The sequence below is a fragment of the Equus przewalskii genome, chromosome 31 (assembly GCF_037783145.1).
Source record: "Equus przewalskii isolate Varuska chromosome 31, EquPr2, whole genome shotgun sequence".
NCBI lineage: Eukaryota > Metazoa > Chordata > Mammalia > Perissodactyla > Equidae > Equus > Equus przewalskii.
Window position 1 is genome coordinate 10,913,848 of NC_091861.1, and position 12,534 is coordinate 10,926,381.

General features: G+C 37.1%; 1 protein-coding gene across 4 annotated transcripts in view; it reads left to right on the plus strand.

Annotated features, from left to right (window-relative positions):
* MARK1 (microtubule affinity regulating kinase 1) overlaps positions 1-12,534 on the plus strand; it is a 123,086-nt gene that overhangs the window by 58,552 nt on the left and 52,000 nt on the right. For all 4 annotated transcript variants that reach the window (XM_070602515.1, XM_070602516.1, XM_070602517.1 and 1 more), the window contains exons 2-3: positions 2,929-3,132; positions 4,299-4,352. In XM_070602515.1, coding sequence (XP_070458616.1) covers positions 2,929-3,132; positions 4,299-4,352 — 258 coding nt within the window. The remainder of the gene's footprint in view (positions 1-2,928; positions 3,133-4,298; positions 4,353-12,534) is intronic.

The window sequence follows — 12,534 nt, forward strand, 5'->3', positions numbered from 1 at the left end:
TGATTATATAATAACCCCCCCTCTATTTTTTTGTTTGCAGACTCTACTAGAATTTGAACATGTCTGATAAAAATCTCCTAATTGTTCGTTGTTCCCTTATGTTTATCTCTTAATCTAAAAATTGTGAGTTTTGTGTATCAGTGGTCATTGCTGCGTAAGAAATCATCCCAGCACCCAGTTGCTGAGACTAACAAGCATGTATTACTTCTCATGAATCAGAGGGGCATCTGAGGATCAGTTGATTTAATCCAGGCTCAGCTGGGAGTGGCTCTGCTCTGTGTATTTCTCATCTTCCTTCTGCCATTAGCCTGGCCACGTCCTTCTCATGGTGATGGCAGAAGTTTAAGACAGCAGGTTGAAACACAGCAAGGCCTCTTGATGACTAACTTGGAACTGGCATAGTGTCACTTTCAACTTATTTTATTGGCCACAGCAAATCATATGACTGATCCCTAAAGAGTGGGGAACTATGCCCTCCCCTAGTAGGAGGATATTGGAAAGATACCTGGCAAAGGGTATGAAAATTTGGGGCTAATAATGCAGTCTATCATAGTTTGGTTTAGTGTTATAGTTTGGTTTAGTGTTAGGATATACCCTGCAACCAGCATTGGGAGCTAGATTACAACTCAAATATTTTAACTCATCCTCCTATTATGCACATCAAAGATTTGGACAGCAAGGAATCATTCCTTAGAAGTCATTCTGTATGGGCATTAGCACAAGAGTCCTAAATTCCTTAAATTTAGCTAAGTATGCATTGAGTTCTTTCTTTGTGCCTAACATTCTATTAAGTTAGGGAGCTCAACAAGCTTGGGGTCTAACAGTGAAAATGCACCATGGACGCACTCTTAGAAGATGGTGTGGCAATTCCAATAGTAGAAGTTTTTCCTGGATGTATAGATAGCAGTAGAAGACAGGGGTAATCAACTCTGCTCTGTGAAAAGACGTAGAAAGCTTTGTTGAGGAGAGATAAGATTACATCTTGAAGGACGGACAAGACCACATTCCCTACAGAACAAGTTGAGGTGGAGAAGTACTATTTGTGGGAAATATCACAGCAACCTGTAATACTTCTGTTCTCAGAAAATGGTTATAATTAAAATCTCTTGTTTGTGCTCAGATAGTAGAAAAGTCTCTAAGAGCCGCTGAATAACTTTGTATTTACCTCCTTTTCACATTGTTTATTGCAGTAGTTTTCAAACTTTGGCAGCATCAGAATCACCTGGGGGCCTTGTTAAACCACAGATTGCTGACCCCGCCCCCAGAGTTTCTTATTCAGTAGGACAGGAACAGGGCCAGAGAATTTGCATTTCTCACAGGTTCCCAGATGATGCTGGTGGTGCTAGTCCAGGGACAGCATCACGAGAACTATTGATTCTTTGAATCTTTCCTTTGTGTCTGGCACTCTACAATGTGGTGTATATAGAGATGAAGAGAAAACATCCCTGCCCTCGAATTGCTCACGGTGGGTGGCCGAGACAGAGAAGTAAGTGTCTAATAGTACAGTGGAATGGTGCTGACATATATGGAAGTACAGTTTGCTGTGAGAATACACCGAAGGAGCACCAACTCAGAATGAGGCCAGGGCTGCTGGTGTGTGTAAGACACTGAGAAACCCTTTGATACTGAGCCAAGTTAAAAAAAAAATCAGAAAGTAATAACAGATAGAAAAGTGACCTTGACTTGTGCTTTGCATGAGACTGGGAAGTGGAGTCATTTTTAATGTTGCCTCTAAGAAATTTCTGATCACAATTTTTCACAAGCTTTGGTCAAATACTTAGGATGACATGAGGAGTCTGAATTAGTTACTTTGCAAATAAAAGGTATCCCTTTCTTTTGCTAATTTGTTCTACTCATCTTCAGCTATGTTTAAGAAGCCAGTTAGAGAAAGATGTTATGTTTATCGCGTGTGATTCTATGTTTTCACAAAAACTGCTAGAAGTTTTACGTATGTCAGAATGCAGACAGGGGCTGGCCGGATGTACTGGTTAAGTTGGCACGTTCCGCTTCCGTGACCCGGGGTTCAATGGTTTGGATCCCAGGTGCAGACCTACGCACTGCTTGTCAAGCCACACTGTGGCAGGCATCCCACATAAAATAGAGGAAGATGGACACAGATGTTAGCTCAGGGCCAGTCTTCCTCAAAAAAAAAAAAAAAAAGGAAAAAATGCAGACAAAACTAGACAAGGGCAGAGTTTGTGAGGCAGCTTTACCTGGAACCTCAGGCACTGAGCCTGCAAGTGAACAGGCTCAGCTATTCATTGCAGTTGTAGGCTAGTGTGAGGCTGAGACAGAGTGACATGTTAGCCTCAAGAACAGCACTGAGGAGGAATACAGTGGGTGCTGGGTCATGGATCCAGGCAGGGTGATAGATAGCTCTTGCTTGGGCGTGGTAAGCTGTGTGTGAGGGGGTTGGGCAGGCGTCAATCAGACATCTACTTGAAGCTGGCAGCTGGTTGGTCAGCTGGCCAAGTTATCTGCCCAGCAAATGAACGAGTGACCATGACAAGTAATTGGGCTAGTTTACAGAAACAGAACTGTACTCTTAAGCTTGGTTTTCTTGGCATTAAAGACTCTGCCCTTTTCATGAAGCAATCCTAGACTGTGTTGTCATCTCAACCTAAAGGGGTAGCACCCTTAGAGGAGTAATGCTCTGTGGGCTCCTGGCTATCTAAGCATTATATTTTTTAATCACATCATATGCCTAAAGCACTGCAGAACATTTCATTTTAGATAGTCATATTCCCCCTGGCAAAGGGAGCCAAAGTCAAGTAGAAATTATAAATAGAATGCTCAGACTTTAAAATCATGTAGTGCAGTGTATTTTCACTGAAGATGAATTTTTAATGAAAATATTTTGCAGTTTTTTTAACTGTCCTTTTATAATGTACGTTAATTAACAATGAAATCTTGTAACCTTTTTCTTAGCATACATCTGTGGATGGATATACTGAACCACATATCCAGCCTCCCAAGTCAAGTAGCAGACAGAACATCCCTCGGTGTAGAAACTCCATTACGTCAGCAACAGACGAACAGCCTCACATTGGAAATTACCGTTTACAAAAAACAATAGGGAAGGGAAATTTTGCCAAAGTGAAATTGGCGAGACATGTTCTAACTGGTAGAGAGGTAAGTTTTCGTGATGCCTTTTAATATTTCCTTGGACCTCTCCAGAGCCTTGTTAAAAAGCTTTCCTGTAGCCGATGCCGGGAATAAATGACAATTGCAATATGCTAAACACGGGGATGTGTGTGAATGGAGCATACATAGGTAGCGCTATATCGTACCATAAAAAGTTGACCTTTTAGTCTTTAGAAAGACTCATCCCTATATAGTAGCATCTCTTATAAATCAGGTGTGCTACAGATGAGTTTTTCTCAGACTTCTGCCTTCCATTATATGGTTTATGTAAACATTTTTGATTACCTTTGCTTCCCAAACCCGGAAACAGGACTTTTATTAATTACTGGCTAGGGTAAATTTGGTATAAATACGTAGAAAGTTACCAGTTTTTATCTATTTAGAGACCACATTGAGCAGGTGTTGTTTTACAGATGGTTTTCTTAGGTAATAAGAGAATTGGGTTTCTAAAATCCCGTGTGTTTTACATTATGTATGTTTATATATTTAATAGTAGTAATTAATATTATATTTAATAACATATATTAAAGATGAAAAATAAACATCTAACATTCTATATTACATAATGCTTACTGGATCCAATTAGGACATTGTGAAAAATCTTTGTCAAAATGTTTTTAATAAGTTCCTTTTATTCTAGACATAATGTTATTGTCATTCCACTTGAATTTAGTTCTCTCTGTCCTTTCTGACCCCAGGAACTATTCAAACACAGGCTGCATTAGGCAGAGACTTAGAGGACATTCAAATCCATTTTGTTGGTTTGCCGTAAGAAGCTTGGGTATCTGGTCTCTCTAGCCACTTAATCATTTTATTCACGTAATACTTAATTTACTGGAAGCTTATAAGCTCCTCTCCTATGATAATTGTAATATCTTACCAAGATCATGAGTAAAAGATCAAGATACAGATGATTTTTACTTTAAAGGGAGAAACTTGGAAGAAATAAAATGTAATTTCATTGACTCGATCCAATAGGTTAAAGACTTGGGTCCATGGAATATATTCTGAGGCTGCCAAATTATCAAAACTTTACCATCCAAATATAGCTAAATTATACGTTGTTAGGAATGAAACAAAAGATGTTTTCTTTATAAGTTTTTATTCATTGAAATATGTATTCTCAAATATAGTTCAATGATTCTCTCTTTTAGGTTGCTGTGAAAATAATAGACAAAACTCAGCTGAATCCGACTAGTCTACAAAAGGTATTTAATTATTTTAATAGTAAGTAATTACAATATGAGTTTATTAATTAATACATGATATTGTGTAAAGTCAGTTATCCTAAATTTCCTGTTAGATACAATACTACGTTACATTAATATATGAAGAAAAGACATGATATAAAACATACTGTTTATATTTAGTAACATTTAAATAATATTATCAAGTTGTTATTTGAGAAATATCTACTACTCAAATGCATGTGCGATATGGAAGGAATTTGTGTGTTCTAATTCAGTAGAATAAAACTTTATATCAAATATTTCGAAGTATTCAGGATTCTGCTTTGTTAAAAATCTATTTGTGAGTTAACATTGTCCATAGGTGGGTTTCCTTTTGTTGCTTCACTCGCTTTTCTTCCTTCTACAAAAACTAGCTTTTCAGCTAACTTACAGGAAAAGATATGAACACTGCTTCAAAGGGTGAAAATCTAAAACGGCAGGGGGAGGGAAAAAAGCAATTAGGATGGAGATTACCTCGTAAACCTGGTAAAGCTGTTTCCTGTTGCCTTATTAATTGCTTATGTGGGAAAACTTCCTCAGGTACACATTTTAGTACTTTAAAATGAAGCAGATGTTTTAACATTTATGCTGTATATGTTAAGTTTGTATATAGTAAGATAATATACGTTGTGATTTTTATTAGAACATAAGATCGTAGTCACATATTTAAATGTTATATGAATAATTTTGGATTCCTAAAACAGATTGAATCTTATCATAAGAAATTTGTAGTACACTGTGTTTAACTATACCTGATGTGATTCTAACATTAAATTAAAAATTTGAGTCTGATAATCAAGGTTTTCTGCTTGGCTTAGTGCCAGATAATTCAGTTTATTTTATGTATTTCTACTTAGAGATCTGTCTTTGTAGTTATTGAGATTCCTTTTAAATTTGACAACCAAAATAACTTTTCATAGCGTTGATATTTCTAATCAGTGAGAATATGAAAGGGTTGCTAGATTCTTTTTTCTCTGTCAGTGTGAGATAATATACCTTATGGCTGTCTTCTGCGAGAAACTTCTAGCACCAGTCTTTCAGCAAACCATCATGCAGTAGTATGAGTTACAAAAAGGCATCCTCCCTTCTGGACAGATGAATTGTCCAAAGATGCTGTTTTTTCCTAGGCTGGAGCCACAGTGGGACAAATTTTTCCCGCCCTTCTGCTGGGAATCCTTTTAAGATGCACGAACAACATAGCTATGCCCACTGGCCCTGTCCATGGCCCACCTAGCTTTTCCACTTTTCCTGGATTAAGCTATATGTTACTTTGGTAAATTGAGTGCTTTTCAGTGACATTTAGAGCTACTCCAGGCCTGTTGTGCTAGTTGGATATATAGTAATGTGACCCCCACTCTGTCTTTCCCAAGAGGGCGCAGAGAAGGTTGTGGAACCAAAGTTAGGCTTGTTGAAACATGCAAACATGAAGCTAAATGTTGATTTATTTACTGAATAAAAAATGTACTTGTTGATGATAGGTAATTTCTGTTATAAGTTCTGCTAATCTTGCTGATAAAATTTTACTTTTCCAAACAGGCATATAAAGAATGATGACAATTTTGTTTTATTTAATCTGTGAAAATTAAAGCAAGGAAAGATTGGAATTCACTAAATATAGTCAGTTCACTGTGTGCATGTTGTTGTTTTTTAAATCATTTTCATTTATGTTCATAGATTTGCATTCTGTTGAAAGTTTTGGAAAAAAGAGATCAAGGCTTGATTAGTTCTCATACATTGTAGAACATTCAACATTTGGCCTTACCCCTTAGATGCCAGTAGCATCTCCCGGTCAGTTGTAATTCATTTGTTTTCCTTAGCATTGACAGTCAAGTTCTATAGGTAACAAATAGCAAAATATGCTCTATATGTCTTAAATGTGCTTGTTAAAAGAGAGGTAATGATAGTGCGTATATTTGAAATAATGATTCATTTTAATCTCATCTCCAGTAGTATTTGGTTAAATCTTGTTCTGGATTTGATCTGAATTTAAGCCGATTTTCCTTCTTTATCCTCTTGAGTGTATAACATTTATAGGAAATATTACTTTCCTTTGCCAACATCAATGATAGATAAAAGTAGTCTAAATTTGGTGCTCCAACTGTTCAAAACTTCTAAAATATAAAGTTCTTAAAAACAGTTTGGTCTTTGGAATTATTAAGCATCTTTGGCTTCAACATTGTTCACCTAATATGCTCCTTTGTTTGTATCACATATTTTGAATTAATGGAATCCAGTTTAATGAGTTTTCATAGTTTAAAAAGTATTGAGATAGATGCTGTATTACTGCTTCCTTTTTGGAGCATGAGTCCCTACTCATACGTTAGTGGTTTTTGGAGTGGGTCTATGAACTATATTAGTGATTCCTAGGGATCTTTTAAGCAGCCTAAGAGGAAAAGCAAAACAATGAAGCAATTTTATTCATAGTTCACATACTTAAAATGTAAGATTATCGTTTTCTCAGAAAATCCACTAAATTTTGAAACTTGGACACATTAGTGTATACACAGATGACAAAGTTTGTGTTAGCTTGTCTCAGCTCACAGTTGGCAGGGTATGGTTTGCTGTCTTCTGTGTATTGTCAATTTGTATTTTCTATTGTTTTACTGTGTTGCATTGTATTCCCAATTCACAAAAATGGCTCAGTGGTTCAGAAGAGATTTGCTGAGTAGTAAAACCTGTAGTGGAAATAGAAACAAGAATGCTACAGCTCAGAATCGTGTCGTTAGGTAATAAAGAGGACTGCTGCCTTATGGTTACGGAGAAGGTGAACCTCTGTGCGAGGATAGTGGTTTTGCACAAGCAGGGAAAGTGTGAAAAAATTTCAGTAGTTGACATCTGAAAATTAGATTTATTAAATGAATAATCCATTTACTGCTAGTGTCTGGTGTGTTATCTATTGTATAAAGTGTTGTCAAATGGTGACGTAAGCCTTTTAAATTTGAGTGAGTTTTCAGATAAAGCCCATAGACCTCTCTGCTCAGCTAGTCAAGTTTTCCAGAACATCTGCGTAATAATCTCTGTTACGTTGATGAATTTTGTCACTCTAGGTAGAGAGGAGGACAGATCCATGGAAGCAATATTCAGAATTAAATTTCATTTAGTAAATTATCAAGAAACCAAACTTGTAAAAGCAATCGTAAAATTATTGACAAATATTTTGATCCAAGGAGAAAGCAGAAGAAGCTGTTTGGCAATATTCCTTAGCAGATATCCCTCTCAGACGTATGTTGAAATGTCAGTTACTCTCACATATGCATGCTTTATAGCACGTTTCGCTTTATCCCTGAACAAAACCACTTAGGTATTGAGGACTTCTTCCTTCTAGTCCTTTTCATGTGTGCGAATCAGTTGAAGGAAAAGTCTTGACCAATTCTTTTGTGGGTCAATGAAAACCTACGTGATAAGAGTTAGCATTTTGTGAGCTGGGTTGTAAACTGCAGAAGTTGTCTTTGATTCAGTAATAAGATAACACCAGGAGGGCTTTTTTGGGGGGAGGGGGATATTCTGCAAGGAATGATACTGCTACGTGAATAAACAATATTATACGTAATGCCCACTTGTTGCTTCATTCTCCATGAAATTAGTGGTCAGCAACATGCCTCTGATCTTGATTTGGTTTTGAAGGAAATACTGAAAACAGAGGTTATCGTAAAATCATGGCTATTGAAAGATGTCTCTTTAGCACAGTGTGAAGAATTGGTGGGAAGTAAATCTTTCCCACTGAACTGTGATGGATTTTGAGGGAAAAAGTGTTCAAACAAGTTTCTTTTAAAAGATGATACCGATAATGTTACTGCCTAGTTAAAATATCAACAGTTTAAATGTTGAAGATAAGATAACCAGATTTTCTGAAAAAAACAAACTGTGTTTCAAGCAGTCCACTGACCAAAAATCTGACTTTTCTAAACTTGTTTAGTTATAGACAAAGGGCAATAACATATGACATATTATTGGGCATATTTAACATACAAATGCTACATCCAAATATGAAAAATACCTTCCAGAGCAAGCATATCTGAAGAGTATATTAAGAATCCATTTACTGTTATCCCTCATCGAAACTTCCAGTCTTCCAGCTTTTTTTTTTTTTTTTAAGATTTTTTTTTTTTTCCTTTTTCTCCCCAAAGCCCCCCAGTGCATAGTTGTCTATTCTTCGTTGTGGGTCCTTCTAGTTGTGGCATGTGGGACGGTGCCTCAGCATGGTCTGATGAGCAGTGCCATGTCCGTGCCCAGGATTCGAACCAACGAAACACTGGGCCGCCTGCAGCGGAGCGCGCGAACTTAACCACTCGGCCACAGGGCCAGCCCCAGTCTTCCAGCTTTTGAGTGTGATAAGATCAGCAACCTGGAATCTGGTCTGAGAGCTACACATAATCTTCAGGGAGGAATACCTTTGTAAGGTTGGATCCAATAATCAAGCTGAATGTCTCTGACACATCAGCTAATGTTTGTCCCATTCCCATATCTATCTGCGATTGTGACTTAGGGATTTTTAATTTAATAGAAATAAAAAGTAAAAAAAAAAAAAAAAGAAAACTAGAAGTCGAAACTGTCTTATGATTGGAGCTAAGTGTCATTGAGCCAAATACATGTGTTTATTAATTATTTCTTAATCTAACAAATATTTATTGAAAGAAATACATATTTCTCCTTGTGTTTTCCTCTGCCTTTTAGGTTCCTCCTTTTCTGTTTAAATAGAGTCATTGTCCTTTTTGTTGGCCACTCAGTGTGGGGGTTTCACAAGGCTTAGTCCTAGGACTTCTCTTTCTGTGTTCTCTTCCTGGTGTCTCAAAGGTAACTGTGGTTTAAATTATAAACTGTCGGCAAACTCACAAATTTATATCTTCAATCAGACCTCCCCTAAATTTGTAGTCTCTCAGAGATAGCCCAAATTCATTACGTCCAAAACAACTCCTGATCCCCATGCCACCACCTCACCCCCTTGGTCCTCTTCCAGTGTCCTCTCTCAGTGAAGGACGCTGTCCCCAAGTTGTGTAAACCGGAAACCTCAGAACTCTCTTTACTCCCCCCTCTTCCTCATTCTCACCACTGATCCATCCTTGAGTTGTACTGATTTTATTTCTTATGTATCTTTTTTTATGTCTACCTTTGCTTTTTTCCATCACTACCATTATAGACAAAGCTGCTATTATTTCTCCAATGGGCTACCCCAGTAACCTTCTTTCTGCCTCCACTTTGCATCCCTACACACACACACACATACATGCATGTGTGCACACACAGAGTTTAAAATGTAATCATGGATGCAAAATTCATCTCTGATTATACCATCCCTTTATTTAAACTTTTAGATGGCATTCCATTTTTGGTAGCATAGAAATCAAATTCAAGGCCCTACCTTCCTTTTCCACCTCACTGTCCGTTAACTCCCTCCAGCATCTCCCCACTCTGCTCATCCCCTGCTCTTCCAACTTCAGTGACTTTGTTTCGTTTCCTATTCATACTGGTCATTCCAGCCACCAGGCCCGTGCAGCTTTGCATCGTACCCTCTGCAAAAGTTAGTTAATCCTTACTCATTCCTCATGTTCAGCCTTAGAGTCATTGCTCAGGGAATCCTTTCTTGTCTCCACAACTGTTAAATCCTCCATCCTCCTTAAAATTAAGCACTGATAACCAAGGATTTTTCATAAAACATCACTTAATTTTTATTTGTTTTGGTTTTGGTAGTCGTTTTGGGTTTTGATGTTTGTATTCTGCCTCTGCCTCTTAAAACCTCTATTCTAAGTGCTTGGCCTTATTGGCTGTACAGCGTACATCTATTTCTTTATTCTCAGGAAGCTACGTGAGATTTACTAAAATAGATATGGAAGAATTTTCTCTTGGAAGTGGAGGAGGCTAGGGATCTTTAAATCACCTATGATTTAGACTGACCATCTGGCTGTTTTAAGTAGTATTCTCAGTTATTTGAAGAGTCATACTCCTATTTTTTTCTAACTTGGGCAGATTGTTGACATAGTAAACTAGTCTATTTTTAATTTTTTGATGGGGACTGCAGAATGTCTTTCTCATTTTAAAAAAGTTGCTTTCTCATGATTTTTTTTATCGGGCTAAATGTTTCGTTTCTAATCTTTTTTTTAAAGAAGTAAAACGTTACAGATGCTCTTGAAGCCCTATGTGTCATTTCTTGGTTCTATTTCTGTCTTTTCCTACCTAGAAATTACTACTATTCTGAATTTGGTCTTTCTTATTCCCATTCAAAATTTTTTTCTGGTTTTCACGTGTATCTGTACATAAAATACTTAACATTATTTGTTTTTAAACTTCCTATTCTTCTGCAACTTGCTTTTTTCATTTAACAGTCTTACGGTTTTAATTGTGTTAGTCTATATAGTCTAGTTCATTTATTTTCACTACTATTACTATATGCCATTATATGAATATGCCATGGTTTACCCATTCTCTTATTAATAGATATACTACAGTTGGTCCATTTTTCTGTTGGTGGATATTTAGATTGTTCCTGGTGTTTCTGTGTTTCATTTTGTTTTTTTCCCAGTTCATTAGCTTTTTGTTATTGCTATTACAGACAATGCTGCAATGATCATTATTGTGTATATCTTTTTGTGAAGATGTACAGAATGATATATCTCTCCAAGAGGAATTGCTGGGTTGAAGGGTATGCGTATCCTCAGCTTTACTAGATAATATCAAATTGCTCTTCAAAGTGGTTGCACCAATTTATACTTCTGCTGACACTGAATGAGATTTACTGTTGCTCCACATTCTTATCAACACTTTATATTATCAGATTTCTTAATTTTTGCCAATTTTATGGACACAAAATGTTATCTCCTTTTAATTTCCGTGTTTTTTAGTGAGGTTGGCCATCTTTTCAAATTTAATCTATTTTAAGTTTAATAACTTCTCTCTGAAGTTATTTGATTTGATAGCCCAAACAATTACATTTATTGAGCACCAACTTGAGTCCAGAGTTGTACAAGGTCTTGGGAAAGACTCAAGCAATATGAAATTGGTACTAGTTCATAAGAAATAAGAATCTTATAATCTATCTATAAAGATAGAACTTTGAGAAAGTGCCACAGCCTATCATTTAAAGAGTATTTTCTTCTAGTGCTTTGCAATGAATAACTGACTACAAGTTGTCAGGTTTGGGAAGTAATACTGAGCATCATTTTATGTTTTTAGTTAGAAATCATCTAATGTGTGTTCACTTAATTATATTCAGATCTCTTTTCCTGAACTACTGTTTCATGGGAAGAACTTAAGAAGTTAGCCTGAGTTGTTATACTGCTACTAGTAATAACTTTATAAAATATTTAGTGTCCCAATAAGATGTCTGAAGGCTAAAAGAAGAGTAACACGATGATCCTAGAAACTAGAAAATTTGAAAGTGTAATCTGTAGGGTTCTGTTAATGTACAAAAGTCATATATAAAATCTCTCAATGAATGGCATCTCTGAGAAAGTCTAATTCTATCTCTTACAACTGAATGTCATCTACCAGGTAAAGCAGCGCCCACACTTGGCATTAATAGGCCAGTAAACTGCTGTCAAAGATACAGATAGAATTTTTGAAAAGATTACAGTAAAGGCAAAGAAGGACTCCTGCCCCTCCCCAAAGCCAAATCAGAGCAAAATACTTGACAGGCTAAGAAGGCTGTGTTGAAAGGTACCAGAAGATCTCAACATCCCTCCTATAAGCCTAGTTTACTGGGACTCTGATGACAGCCTGGAAGAGCTCTCCCAGTAGGAACAAGCTTGACCACTGCCTTTGTCACGTTCCCCAAGGCCACAGAGTTGTCCCCATCTGCCTCTGGAAGAAGCAAGCAGTGAAGTCCTGTGACACTGATGAGGCCAAGGGCAACATGGTGAGCAGGGCTGATGGAGAGAAGATGTGCGCATTTGACTAGCCCCTGAGTGTGGTGCTTTGGGTGTAAATAGAGTGGGGATTGTCTGTAAGCCATGTCTACTTGGCTACTTCCAAATAGAACAGGTTTTCCCACCATCAAAAGGGGTAACAGGCAGAAGGAATGGAAGAGGTAGGAAAGAAGAGAGTAAGTAGTTGAGAGGAGAGAAGGAAAATGCTCATAACTGAGGCAAATGTTGATTAACACTAATGGAGTTTGACTAATCCCGACCCTAAGCCCTAACCAGGAAGGACTCACTTGAAAAGGAAATCT